This window comes from Halichondria panicea, chromosome 3 (genome assembly GCF_963675165.1).
Source record: "Halichondria panicea chromosome 3, odHalPani1.1, whole genome shotgun sequence".
NCBI lineage: Eukaryota > Metazoa > Porifera > Demospongiae > Suberitida > Halichondriidae > Halichondria > Halichondria panicea.
This window is the reverse complement of record NC_087379.1, coordinates 4,079,575-4,090,902: the sequence shown is the minus strand read 5'-3', so window position 1 is coordinate 4,090,902 and position 11,328 is coordinate 4,079,575. Positions and strand designations below refer to the sequence as shown.

The following is an 11,328-nucleotide window of genomic DNA, read 5'->3' as shown; positions in this document are numbered from 1 at the left end:
TTCAATTAATTTTCTCGACGTCATCTACATTTTTGCTGACTAGGCAAGCATTACTCTTTTGTACTTGTTTCTACATCCATTCTGTGCCAGTGGCGTATAGAATGCTCCAAGGCTGTTGATCCTATTATCAAAAGCTTATCAAGTGTTTCTGAAAGGGTGTAGTAGGTGAGTTGCTCCACACAGAGGCTGAAATGTTGCAAAGTGGGTGTGTCTCCTTGGCCATGGATTGTATGTCTACCTACCTTTGCATGCTCCTATAAATTCATAACTGCTGGTTCAATGATCAGGCTATCAACTAACATAATGTGTTTAACCCTCTGGTTCCAGATATGGTGTGGGTGAAACCGCAGGAGATACTCATCTCCAGCAACCTTCTCTGGTGAGAATCAGGGCTGATGAAACACCTCCAGAAAACATGTCAGGATTCTATACTCTTTGCAATCCCATTATTGGGTGTAGAGGTCTCACTTAAACACTCTCCCATACCAATCATTTACCCTCGGTCACTAAAAGTTAGACATTGCATCATTGCAACGTTATCCCACATCTAGTCTCGCAAGCCAGCCGTTACAATGTATCTTTTACAGTCTGCATGGTCTGTGAGACTATGCCACATCACACTACATGTATGAGAACTTGGTACCCTAACCATCTTTGCAACTAACCAAAGCTATCGGGTATTCTATTTATATTTTCAGGGTGAGTGAGCGCTCTAATTCTTTTTTCTGTCTGCAAAAAAGACGAGGCCATGGTGAAGGCCGTGGTTTTGCAGCGAGGGTCATTGGTACCCTGGACAACATACGGGACTCAAGACCACCACCGTACAGGATACTGCTGCAAACGGTGAGTGTCAATCAAGACCTCATCTTGTGTATAACACTTTTAGCGTGGAGCATCTTTATTCAGAGTACAGTGGAGCCTCTAAATGTGATCCTTGGAATTATGTAGCACATGGCTTTAAAAAGGGCATTTAACTAAATGATTTTTAGGCGGGAGGTTCTTTGTGGTTTCCACAGTTCATGCACTGCAAAGATGAGCCTGCATATGCCTTGAAACGAGTATAGATCCGCATTTAAGCCTCAACAGGAGTGCATTCCTGGCCTCAATTATAGAGATAGAGTATGGTCCAGGGTGTCATATAGGGGGGGGGGGACTAGCTCCAATCCCCCCCCCCCTTCAAATACTAGTTGTATGACTGAGTGTCCATAGCTGGGTATTGAATAACAGTTTACCTTTTTTTAGCAAAATTGTCTGGTTACTTTTCTCATTTCCCCCCTCTACTTCAAAATCCTGTATGACACCCTGGTACCTACTACTTATTCCCTCCACCAGGCTGGGTCTGACTTCAGTTATGTGGTGGCAGTGGCCTCTTCCAAACAAGACATCCTCACTGACTGGAAATGGCTGGAGGAGATACTCGTGCCCACTCTAGGTACATGCGTGCTTGTGCAGTACATGGCGCTGAATCAATATTGTATATTGCAGCTACTTTAATTCCCTTATAGCATGGTATGTATGTAATTCCCTTATTATTTTAGTAGCATAATTATGGTATGCGTATAATTATTATAATTCCCTTATACATGTAGCATGGCATGTGTGTACATGCATGCTGATACTTGTCGGTGTACATGCTGATACTTGTCGGTGTACATGCTGATACTTGTCGGTGTACATGCTGATACTTGTCGGTGTATGTGTTGAGAGCGTGTGACTATCATTTACACCATAAAGTTCAGAGCCTTCACTACCTGTTTAACCTAATGCATCAACATGTGCTCCATTCAAGTGTGTCTGTCATCACGTACTTGATTAATTTCCCACTGTTCAGAGACGTTTGATGACACTCTCCAATCGATGGACTTTGCTCAGGCCAAGATCCATAGTTTGGTGATGATTAGAGAGGGGAGTGACGGGGGGACTGGGAGTAGATCGGCGAGTGTGACTGAAGACGATCCAGTAACTATGAGGTTCAAGGAGGTGGAAGCTCGGTTCCTGCAGCAGTTCAACATGCCAAAACAAGAGAAACTTGTCAACTGTACGTTCTTGAGAATTTATCACACGTACGTGTACTTATTGTTTGTAATAATAATTACTATTGGTAAGCTTCATTGTAGCACTACCAGTTGTGCAATGCACACTTAGGTATATGTGTACATGGTTAGCCTTGTCCCCATGCCCACTTCTGCTCCTGGCCTGCGTAGAAAGGTAGTGCATGGTATGCTCTATAGCTAAGATACATGTACGTACACGGTCGTACCTTTGTGGTGTAATTTAATAGCGGTAGTATTATTGCAGTACAAAGCAGTACAATTTGTAACTCATGAGCACTCCTTGGCCCACAGACTACTCTTGCAGCTATTGGAAAAGCTCTCTGCCGCGACAAGGATGGATGTACCTATCTGTAAACCATCTCTGCTTCTACTCCTACTTCATGGGGGCTGAGATAATGATTGTGCTCAGGTGGACCAGCATTAACGTGAGTGTGTTGTATGAGAGGGTATGTGGATAGTGTGTTGTGTGAGAGTCTGTGAGGAGTGTGTTGTGAGACAGTCTGTGAGGAGTGTGTTGTGTGAGGGAGTATGTGGGGAGTGTGTTGTGTGAGAGGGTCTGTGGGGAGTGTGAACATGAGAGGGTCTGTGGGGAGAGTGCTGTGTGTGAGGGTCTGTGGGGAGTGTGTTGCGTGAGAGAGTCTGTGGGGAGTGTGTTGTGTGTGAGGGTCTGTGGGGAGTGTGTTGCGTGAGAGGGTCTGTGGGGAGTGTGTTGCATGAGAGGGTGTTGGGGAAGCGTGTTGCGTGAGAGGGTCTGTGGAGAGTGTGTTGTGTGAGGGTCTGTGGAGAGTGTGTTGCGTGAGAGGGTCTGTGGGGAGTGTGGACATGAGAGGGTCTGTGGGGAGCGTGTTGTGTGAGAGGGTCTGTGGGGAGTGTGTTGTGTGAGGGTCTGTGGAAAATGTGTTGTGTGAGAGGGTCTTGGGGAGTGTGGACATGAGAGGGTCTGTGGGGAGCGTGTTGTGTGAGAGGGTCTGTGGGGAGTGTGTTGTGTGAGGGTCTGTGGGGAGTGTGGACATGTGAGGGTCTGGGTTAGTGTGCACCAGAGAACTCGCATTGCTATAGTTATAATGCATGTAACTTTCATAATGCTGCTCGATTAATTAAAGCTAGACACTTGGGGAGTAGCTAATTTGTCCACAGTACCATAGAGCCTCGATTATCGGGGGACCACCCTTTGTTCCAGACCCAGATCAGATAATCCATCTAAGCGAATTGATAAACCTATCTCCATGGTAACAGGTGTTGTTTGCGTATACGCATTTAATTACTTTATCCTCTAGTGGAGAAATTTGCCCAGCCAAAATTAATGATTGGGGTTCTACTGTTGGGATAGTCTGTCCATCTGGGGGTTATATAGACAGCGGTCCATTTTAGGGTATTTGTGTTGTCAATGCATGTCATTTTTTTACGCATGGGAAAACTGCTCAAGTGACTTTGTAGGATGTGGACTGGTGTTGTACCAGCATTTTGTGTGTATGCACGTTCCTGCGCTCTTCCCACACACAGGGTATATTTTCTGAATCAGCTCGTCTGAGTGAGGGGCTCTTTGTCAAGAGTGGAGGTAAGGAGCATCACTTCTCCATGTTTATGAAAAGGTGGGAGACCCTCGAGCTCATGGAGCAGCTCGCCAAGATTGCCACCAAGGAGTGAGTCCTTGCATGACGTTGTACATGTAGTTATTGTGCAGCACTATCTCTCCTTACTTACATCACCCCTCCTTCCTCAGAGTGCTATTGGGTAGTACTAAATCAGACCACCAGTCCCTGCTCTCAGAGCTGCGGGCTGCCTCTGTGGCCAAAACTCCTCTCAGCCAAGTCCTCGATGCCAGGAAGCTCACGGAGCAATACAGGTGAGGGAGACCAGCTATGAGCTGAGCACATACATGTGCATGATGGCACTGTAGATTCTGCAACACAGCTGTACATGTACAGGTAGGTACAATACAGTAGAACCTCGATTATCCGGACACCTTGGTTCCAGAAGCAGGCCGGATAAGTGAATATGCCGGATAATTGAATAGATAAACCACGCCTTGATCCACCCACTTTATTGATAAACAGCAGTGCCACATGCGCATAAGATAAGCAGGTATGTCTCCATGGTAACAGCTGTAACGCGCATGCGCATTTTAGGGACACGCCCATTTTCTAATCTGATAAAAAAATGCCAAGCCGGATAATCGAGGTTCCGGATAATGGAGGGCCGGATAATCGAGGTTCTACTGTACTGTAATTGTTTGTGCGTACGTAAGACTTTCTGTTTAACATTTCTTTCCCAAGAAGTTTACGTTTCATCATCAATACACTCAGTCAGCTTTATACACGTACATACACTTGTACCCCTTAACATTTGGCAGGTACATATATCACTAATTGTCTGTCATGTACTACACAATACGTTGTACTTTGCATTCACTTGATCTGTATTCACTGCAGATCCACTTTTCGACTGCCTGAGACTGAGGGGCTGGATGGCTACTGTGAGTGCACCATGTGGAACCCCGCCTCAAAAGCACCCATCCTGGGCAAGCTCTACTGCTCACCAAACTACATATGTTTCTCCAGCAAGGTACGTACACACTTAATTGTACTGTAGCCAAAGGGTTGCTTGGATGAATTGATACGTATGGGTGTAAGAAACACAATGATCAATACCAACGTAGTGCATATAATTAACACACACATTGCTCCATGTACACATGCTCAGTGTAATTCACTGACTCATCTCAATATATTGCACGCAGTTGGTGGGTGTGGTGTGGGTGGTGATCCCACTGCGAGACGTAGTGCAGATAGAGCGTCTAAATCAGGAACAAACCCTCCCCAATGGCATCCTTATTGCCACCAGGGCCAACAAGAACACCATCATCTTTGCCAACTTGGATGATAGAGAGCAGATCATTGGGACGGTGTCCTCCTTCAGGGCTGGGTCACCTCCTAGGAGAGTGTGAGTGCTATCATTATGTGGTGGTTTAGAGCATGATAGTACGTAGATGTAAGTATAGGCTACATGTAGCTTGTACACAATTCCGGTAGTTGTCAGGAAAAGTGCATTGGAAAAGTTAGAAGATGCTCAACCTCTATAGATGTATCTAGTCACATTAATGTTTTTCCTAAAACATTTCTGGTGCTTTGTAGGTAAGCGTGGATATGCATGACTGTGTATTTAGGCCTCAATGTGACATAGAGACTCCACAAGAGTTTATGTACCGTTGTAAGTTTATAGCCATTTTGTTTGAGTCATATTCCACTCCTCGTGATTACAGGAAAGCTGGGGCCCAGTTTGTTCCTGAGCCTGCTCTGCTGTCAACAATTGACTTACCTCATTCCCCACACCATGAGGCAAAACAGAAGGTCAAGGAAAACATGTGGGAAATGAGCTTCACCGAAAATGGACGGTAGGAAACCTTGTCTGTCTGTCTTACCCTAACCCTACATGTAACTGTGTAATACACATGTCTGTTCCTAAACTGTTTTGTAATTGCTACATTAAAGAATTCTGTATGGTCGTAAACATGTGATCTCTCAACCGCTTTACAGTATGTATTCACTGTGGGAATTTGTTCTGCTGTACATATACTGTACTTTCTGAATGCTACAGTGTTATATCATAGATAGAAGAGAGAGGGATTGGCAAAGGAAGTGGTTCACGTGATGCTTCTATAATGAAGTCTATTTGGTAGCTCAGAAACAATCCGTGTTTCACTTCTACCTTGGGAACATAAGTTTCCCGCAAAACTTATTGAGTCCTATGCATGCGTCTCAAAGACCCCTCTAACACTTAAACTAGTATGCTGGTGAGTATCATTTGAAAATGAAGAAAATATAATCCTGATTGTCGTGAAGTAGCTAGTCTAACACAGAGCGATTATTCATGCTTGTGTTATTTTAGCTACGTACTATATAGCTAATTAAGGTTCTGTCACTAAGTAGTGTGCTGTGTCCCAAATGGCCCCAAGTATTTGATGAAGTTGATGTTTAGCAGCAGAACTGTTCGTGGACTTTTTACAGGCAGCAAAAACAATTCTCATGAATTATTCATGTTTAGACCCCCACGTTGGAAGTAAGCCTCGATTAAAACCGCGGGGAAACACGGATGGTACTTCGAGGGTACATCGTTTCCAATACCTTTTTCTATCTATGGTTATGTTGTGCGTACATGGATACAATCATTATTCTTATATTTTCTTCTTCACCAGAGGAGTGTCTATGTACCGAATCAGGGAGCACGTGGACATGGCTCAGAAAGGCATCCCAGAAAAGTACCGGGTCGAGATCTGGATGGTGTACTCAGGTTAGCAATAAACTGTTCGGCAGATCTTACATCAGACATGAAACGTACGTACAACTGTAGAAGCATCATAGTCATGTGACAGTAGTTTATGGTGCATTGATTGTGCCGTAAAAGTACAGTGTGAACAAATTGGCTCAAACACTGTAGGTGCCCTGGATTGTATGGAGGCCAACCCTGGTCTTTATGCAGAGCTGCTGGAGCGCAGCTACGGAGAGAAACTGTTTACGTTTGAGGAGATAGAGAGGGATCTTCATCGCTCCCTACCAGAGCACCCTGCCTACCAGCAGGACAAAGGCATTGACACCCTTAGAAGAGTCCTCAGGGCATACGCACTGCACAACCCCAACATTGGTGAGTGATCTGGTTATCGTTTCATTTGAGAGATTGTTTTTTTAGAATGTGAACATATATATATATATGCACCGAGTACGTATCTACGACTGTACAGTACGTACATGTACATGTACATGTATGTAACTTTCATGTTGCGTTTACACCCTCAGGCTATTGCCAGGCTATGAACATTATCACGTCAGTGTTCCTACTCCATGCCAATGAGGAAGAGGCCTTCTGGCTACTCTCTGTAGTCTGTGAAGTCATGCTGCCTGAGTATTACAACTCCAGAGTTGTAGGAGCACAGATAGACCAGGGTGAGTTAATTTACTCCCTAGTCCCAGACCGTTTCCACCTCTGTATGTTGTCTAGCTGTGTTCCTTCTGAGACACTATAACAGAGCACTGACAATTTACATGTAGTACTACGAGTGGTGTGGATCCAGGGTACAAACTTGGTTATTGGTTCTCACATTGTGTGATATGGGACTGTACACTTACAGCAACTCTACATGTATATATTTATTTATGTCGTTCTCATTTAGTTGTGTTTGAGTGGCTGACTGAGAAGCACTTGCCTGAACTCTACACCCTGCTCAAGCACAAGCTTCAGATCATGGCCATGATCTCTCTTAGCTGGTTCCTCACTCTCTTCCTCTCTGTCATGGATAACCGTGTCGCAGTCAACATCATAGACTGCTTCTTTATTGATGGAGCAAAGGTCCGTTGAATATAATAATACCAATATAATTATGTAGTGTATAGGTGAATTTAAAAAAATTATTTTTGTGATTGGTAGCCAAATTATAAATTTCCAATTAAAATACAATCTCATACGTAATCAATAATGCTCTGCAGCGTGATTGTCAAACCAATTATAGTTCATTTGCTATACCCTCTATATGGTACCGGTACAAGTATCCATTTGAAGAGGGTATTTCTCGGATTTGTGTACTTAACATAGTAAATGTTCTCTTTTCTTTTTACTGTGTATGATACCACTCTGGAGGTGTCAGCCGTTTTATTGTTTTTGGCCAGTATTCACACACTTACATTGTTTCCATGACTGCAGGTGATATTCCAGGTGTCATTGATGGTGCTCAAGTTTGTGGAGACAGCCATGTTGAGCAGCAGTGACGAGGCTGATGCCATAGCCATCCTCAATGACTTCCTATCCAGGTACGTATGGCACACTATTATATGAACTTTATTTCAGTATAAAAATTATGGTTTTACCATGCGGCGCTTTGGCATGAATTGCTAGTCCTATTGATCTCTATATCGTCCATTTGCAATGGCATTCTTTATTTTATGCGTAGTGTACTGACTATGAATTTCTGCAGTATTGGCAAAAAGCTGTCCCAAGAGTACAAAGTTTTGGATGAAGATCACATCAAGGTATGCTCTTTTCATGTACATATAATTATGTTGCTTTGGCAGCAACGTGAAAAATTATTTTTTATGTCTACGTTAGCCATGTCATTTCATCTTCTTCAAATCTCTCCCCAAACCGAAACGGCACTAAAAACTAGCAATTTTGAGCACTGCGGAGGATGTATAGATATTTAAGCAACATCGAATCTAGCTTTCATAAGACAGCCGATGTTGTGAAAAAGTCCCACACCTTAGCCGGAAACCGTTGGCCTTTTCTCTCCCTAACCGATTACCCACTATAACAATTGTTTACTGTTTTATATCACCATAAACCCACCACCTTATGTTGTCATGGAAACGCCTTTAGATATGTTGTAGCTTATTCATTCACCTACACAATGGTATCATCTTAGTCATAAGATATTTACATTTAAGTACATGTACAACTACTCACACATTTTTGGTATTCTACTCTCTAGACTGGATGCACTTTGGCAGCAACGTGAACTTTTATGTCTACGTTTGCCATGTTATTTCCCATGCACAGCGTCCCACTCATGTGTCTGTGTCTGACCTCTTGAAGCAGTCATACGAGACATACGGGTTTATCAGCAACGAGACAATTGAGAAGATGAGGAACTCTGCTCGATTGGAAGTGGGTCAGACGCTCCTCGAGTCCAGCAAAAAATCTATTCTCAGGGCATCCATGGAAGGCTCAAAATTCAACAGGAAAGAACTCGAAGAACTCTTCAAATGGTTTCAAGTAAATTATGCTCTTAGAATGTACATGTAGTACAATGTATAGCATTCGCATTCGTGTCTGTTTTGCGACCTAGAGTTTAAACACTGTTGCTTAGTTTGTATTTGTGTTGCACATTTGCAATGTAGACCTGTAGTAATAATGTCAGATTCTATACACTCTGAACTGTGTCCAAGTTTTTTATGTAATTATGTAATTGTGTGCATATTATTGAGAAATAGGCCTTAATGTACAGTTCGTATGTATCATGTGAAATATGCTGCAATAATACATGTATGTGACTGTGGGTATGTACAACTATACTGGATCTCTGTAACTACAGGAGGGCCATAGACAGGCCACATTCTGGGGGCGTGGTGCCAAGTTCCAGAAAACTAGCTACTCCCATTCTAAGCAAGAGCCGACGATGGATGTGGAACGGTTTGTGATGCTCTTTCAATACCTCTCTCCTTGGAACTTTGGGGAACACTCCAAAACAGTAGCAAAGCGAGCGTTTAGGGTAAGTCCTGCATACTGCACGTTCGACCAACTATTGATGTTTTCTTTGCACAGCTTGTGGATCCAGATTGTACTGGTCAGATGAACTTCCACCGGTTTGTTGAGCTCTTTGGAATAATGAGTAGAGCTACCCTCCAAGAGAGATTGAAGCTGCTGTGCATACTCCACATCAAGGAGCTCACTACACGTAAAAAGACCATGATGCAAGAGTCCTTGGAAAACAGCTCGACCGCTAAAGAAAGTGGTAAGTGTGTAGTCTATAAATTGACGGTTTATAAGAAACTATTAGGGAAAATGGTTCAGCGCTGGAGAACCCTATCAGCTAACTAATAATTACATGTATCTGTTAGATGAGTATGGGAACTAATATGGAACAGTTGTACACACCCCATTCAGCACTTCTTCATATATGTACATGTATCCCCCTGTGATATCCTATCAAGTACATGTGCTGTCCTTGCCCCAATTTTTATTGTACGTATGATTGAAGTTTCTGTTGTACTGTACAGTGTACGTACATGTACGTACATGTAGTTGATCTTGTGAACCCAACAGACTTTGACTGTGCAATTTCATGCTCTCTTAAATCTTTTCTACACTCTGTAACACCCTGCTTCATAGATTTGGATGCTCCGTCTGCGTCGCAACCTTTGAAAGTATTTTATGATGAAGATACAGAACGAAATACCCCAGTACCTGAGGCTAAACCAGCTGACTCAGATCATACCGTTTCGGCCAAAGAACCAGGTTTGCATGTCTGTGTTATGTCAAAAAGTATTTCTTGACCGTTATTATACATGTAGTGTATAGAGTTTTGGTAAGATTATAATTTTCATGTACAGAAATGCAATCCAAACCTGCCACTAATGATTCACACTCACCTCTTGATGTCAGTTACGATCCACCACCTCTCAAACAGGTATAACGCTACCATGTACATCCATGTATGGAGTACAAAGTTTTAATTAACTTGTAGTTATGTCTAGTGTACACACACCTGACACTACAGACAGGATTTGATAATTAGTGATTGTAAAAAGGAAAAAGCATGCAACTACAATAACATAGTTAAGACAATTGTCTTTGGTTTGTTTCTCTAGAGTGAATTCATTCAACTATGCAAGACACTGTACACACTTCTTCAAGATTTCCCAGAGAAAAATGAGTTATTTCATGCAATGGGAATCGTGGCATCGAATTTGTTACGTGAAGGAGAGAGAAATATCGAAGGCCCAGTCGCAAGCAATGTTCAAACGTCTGAAGAGGCGACTGTCCCAAGCATTGCTGAAATATCCTGTGTTGACGACGTTATGGGCTCTGATTCAGAGAAAAACAAGATTGAACCAATCTCTAACGATAAAAAACAGTTACTGTCCGACAAAAGAGACACACCAAACTCACAAATTTTGCCTGACTTAAAAATTTTGAAGATACATGTAAGTGAAGACCAAGAATTGGCTGGTGCTGGTGAACATGAACACTCCAACATTAAAGTTCCACCTCAAGAAGCACATCAGTGTATCACTAAATCACTTGGTAGTTCGTCTACCAGTAGTTTATCGAACTCTCTCACGTTGGACGTAGGAAATGACTCTGAAGTCCAAGAAAAATGGTTTTTAACGTTTGAGCAGTTTGTGTCGGGGTTAAATCAAGAACCCGAACTTTGTCAGTTTTTTGCTGAGCAGAACTTGTTAGATTTGACTGGAGCTAGTAGTGTAGATCCTATTCTCAGTAGCTACACTAGAACAGTAATAGCCACATCACCATTATAGTATTTTTTTACCACCAATGGAATGATATTTGAGTCATGCCTGAATATATGATTTTATCTTAGAGCCACAATTATATGACTGGTGAATCCTTGACAACACTGTTAATTCGGAAATCAACGTGATAATTATAATTATAGCTGCATGAACAAAATGATTGTGTGTAAATTGTTACTCTCACGTACAACTACAAGCCATAAGAATAAGGTTAAAGACAATGATGGCAGATGTGCCGTTGTGTCGTGCATGCA

The 11,328-nt window shown here is 42.6% G+C and overlaps 1 protein-coding gene across 2 annotated transcripts; it reads left to right on the top strand.

Moving 5' to 3' along the window:
• The first annotated feature begins 24 nt into the window (after positions 1-24).
• LOC135333559 (TBC1 domain family member 9-like) lies at positions 25-11,176 on the top strand. 2 transcript variants are annotated; one of them, XM_064528529.1, is made up of 23 exons: positions 25-165; positions 328-379; positions 699-843; positions 1,333-1,432; positions 1,832-2,038; positions 2,346-2,479; positions 3,558-3,697; positions 3,778-3,900; positions 4,487-4,619; positions 4,795-4,997; positions 5,317-5,448; positions 6,250-6,344; positions 6,492-6,695; positions 6,848-6,994; positions 7,222-7,397; positions 7,749-7,855; positions 8,020-8,074; positions 8,598-8,813; positions 9,133-9,309; positions 9,363-9,552; positions 9,930-10,055; positions 10,151-10,227; positions 10,409-11,176. In XM_064528529.1, exons 2-23 carry the CDS (start codon positions 330-332, stop codon positions 11,078-11,080), a joined length of 3,609 nt encoding a protein of 1,202 aa, XP_064384599.1. In that variant the 5' UTR covers positions 25-165; positions 328-329; the 3' UTR covers positions 11,081-11,176. The 2 variants fall into 2 exon arrangements, with proteins under 2 accessions (XP_064384599.1, XP_064384600.1); XM_064528530.1 differs by having other exon boundaries at positions 35-167; positions 323-379.
• Positions 11,177-11,328: the final 152 nt, after the last annotated feature.

Excerpts from the sequence above, each read along its gene's own strand:
- LOC135333559 (XM_064528529.1), top strand. The coding sequence starts at position 330 with ATGGTGTGGGTGAAACCGCAGGAGATACTCATCTCCAGCAACCTTCTC. Across the intron at positions 2,480-3,557 it reads TCAGGTGGACCAGCATTAAC|GGTATATTTTCTGAATCAGC; the intron begins GTGAGTGTGTTG and ends TCCCACACACAG. Across the intron at positions 3,901-4,486 it reads AAGCTCACGGAGCAATACAG|ATCCACTTTTCGACTGCCTG; the intron begins GTGAGGGAGACC and ends TATTCACTGCAG.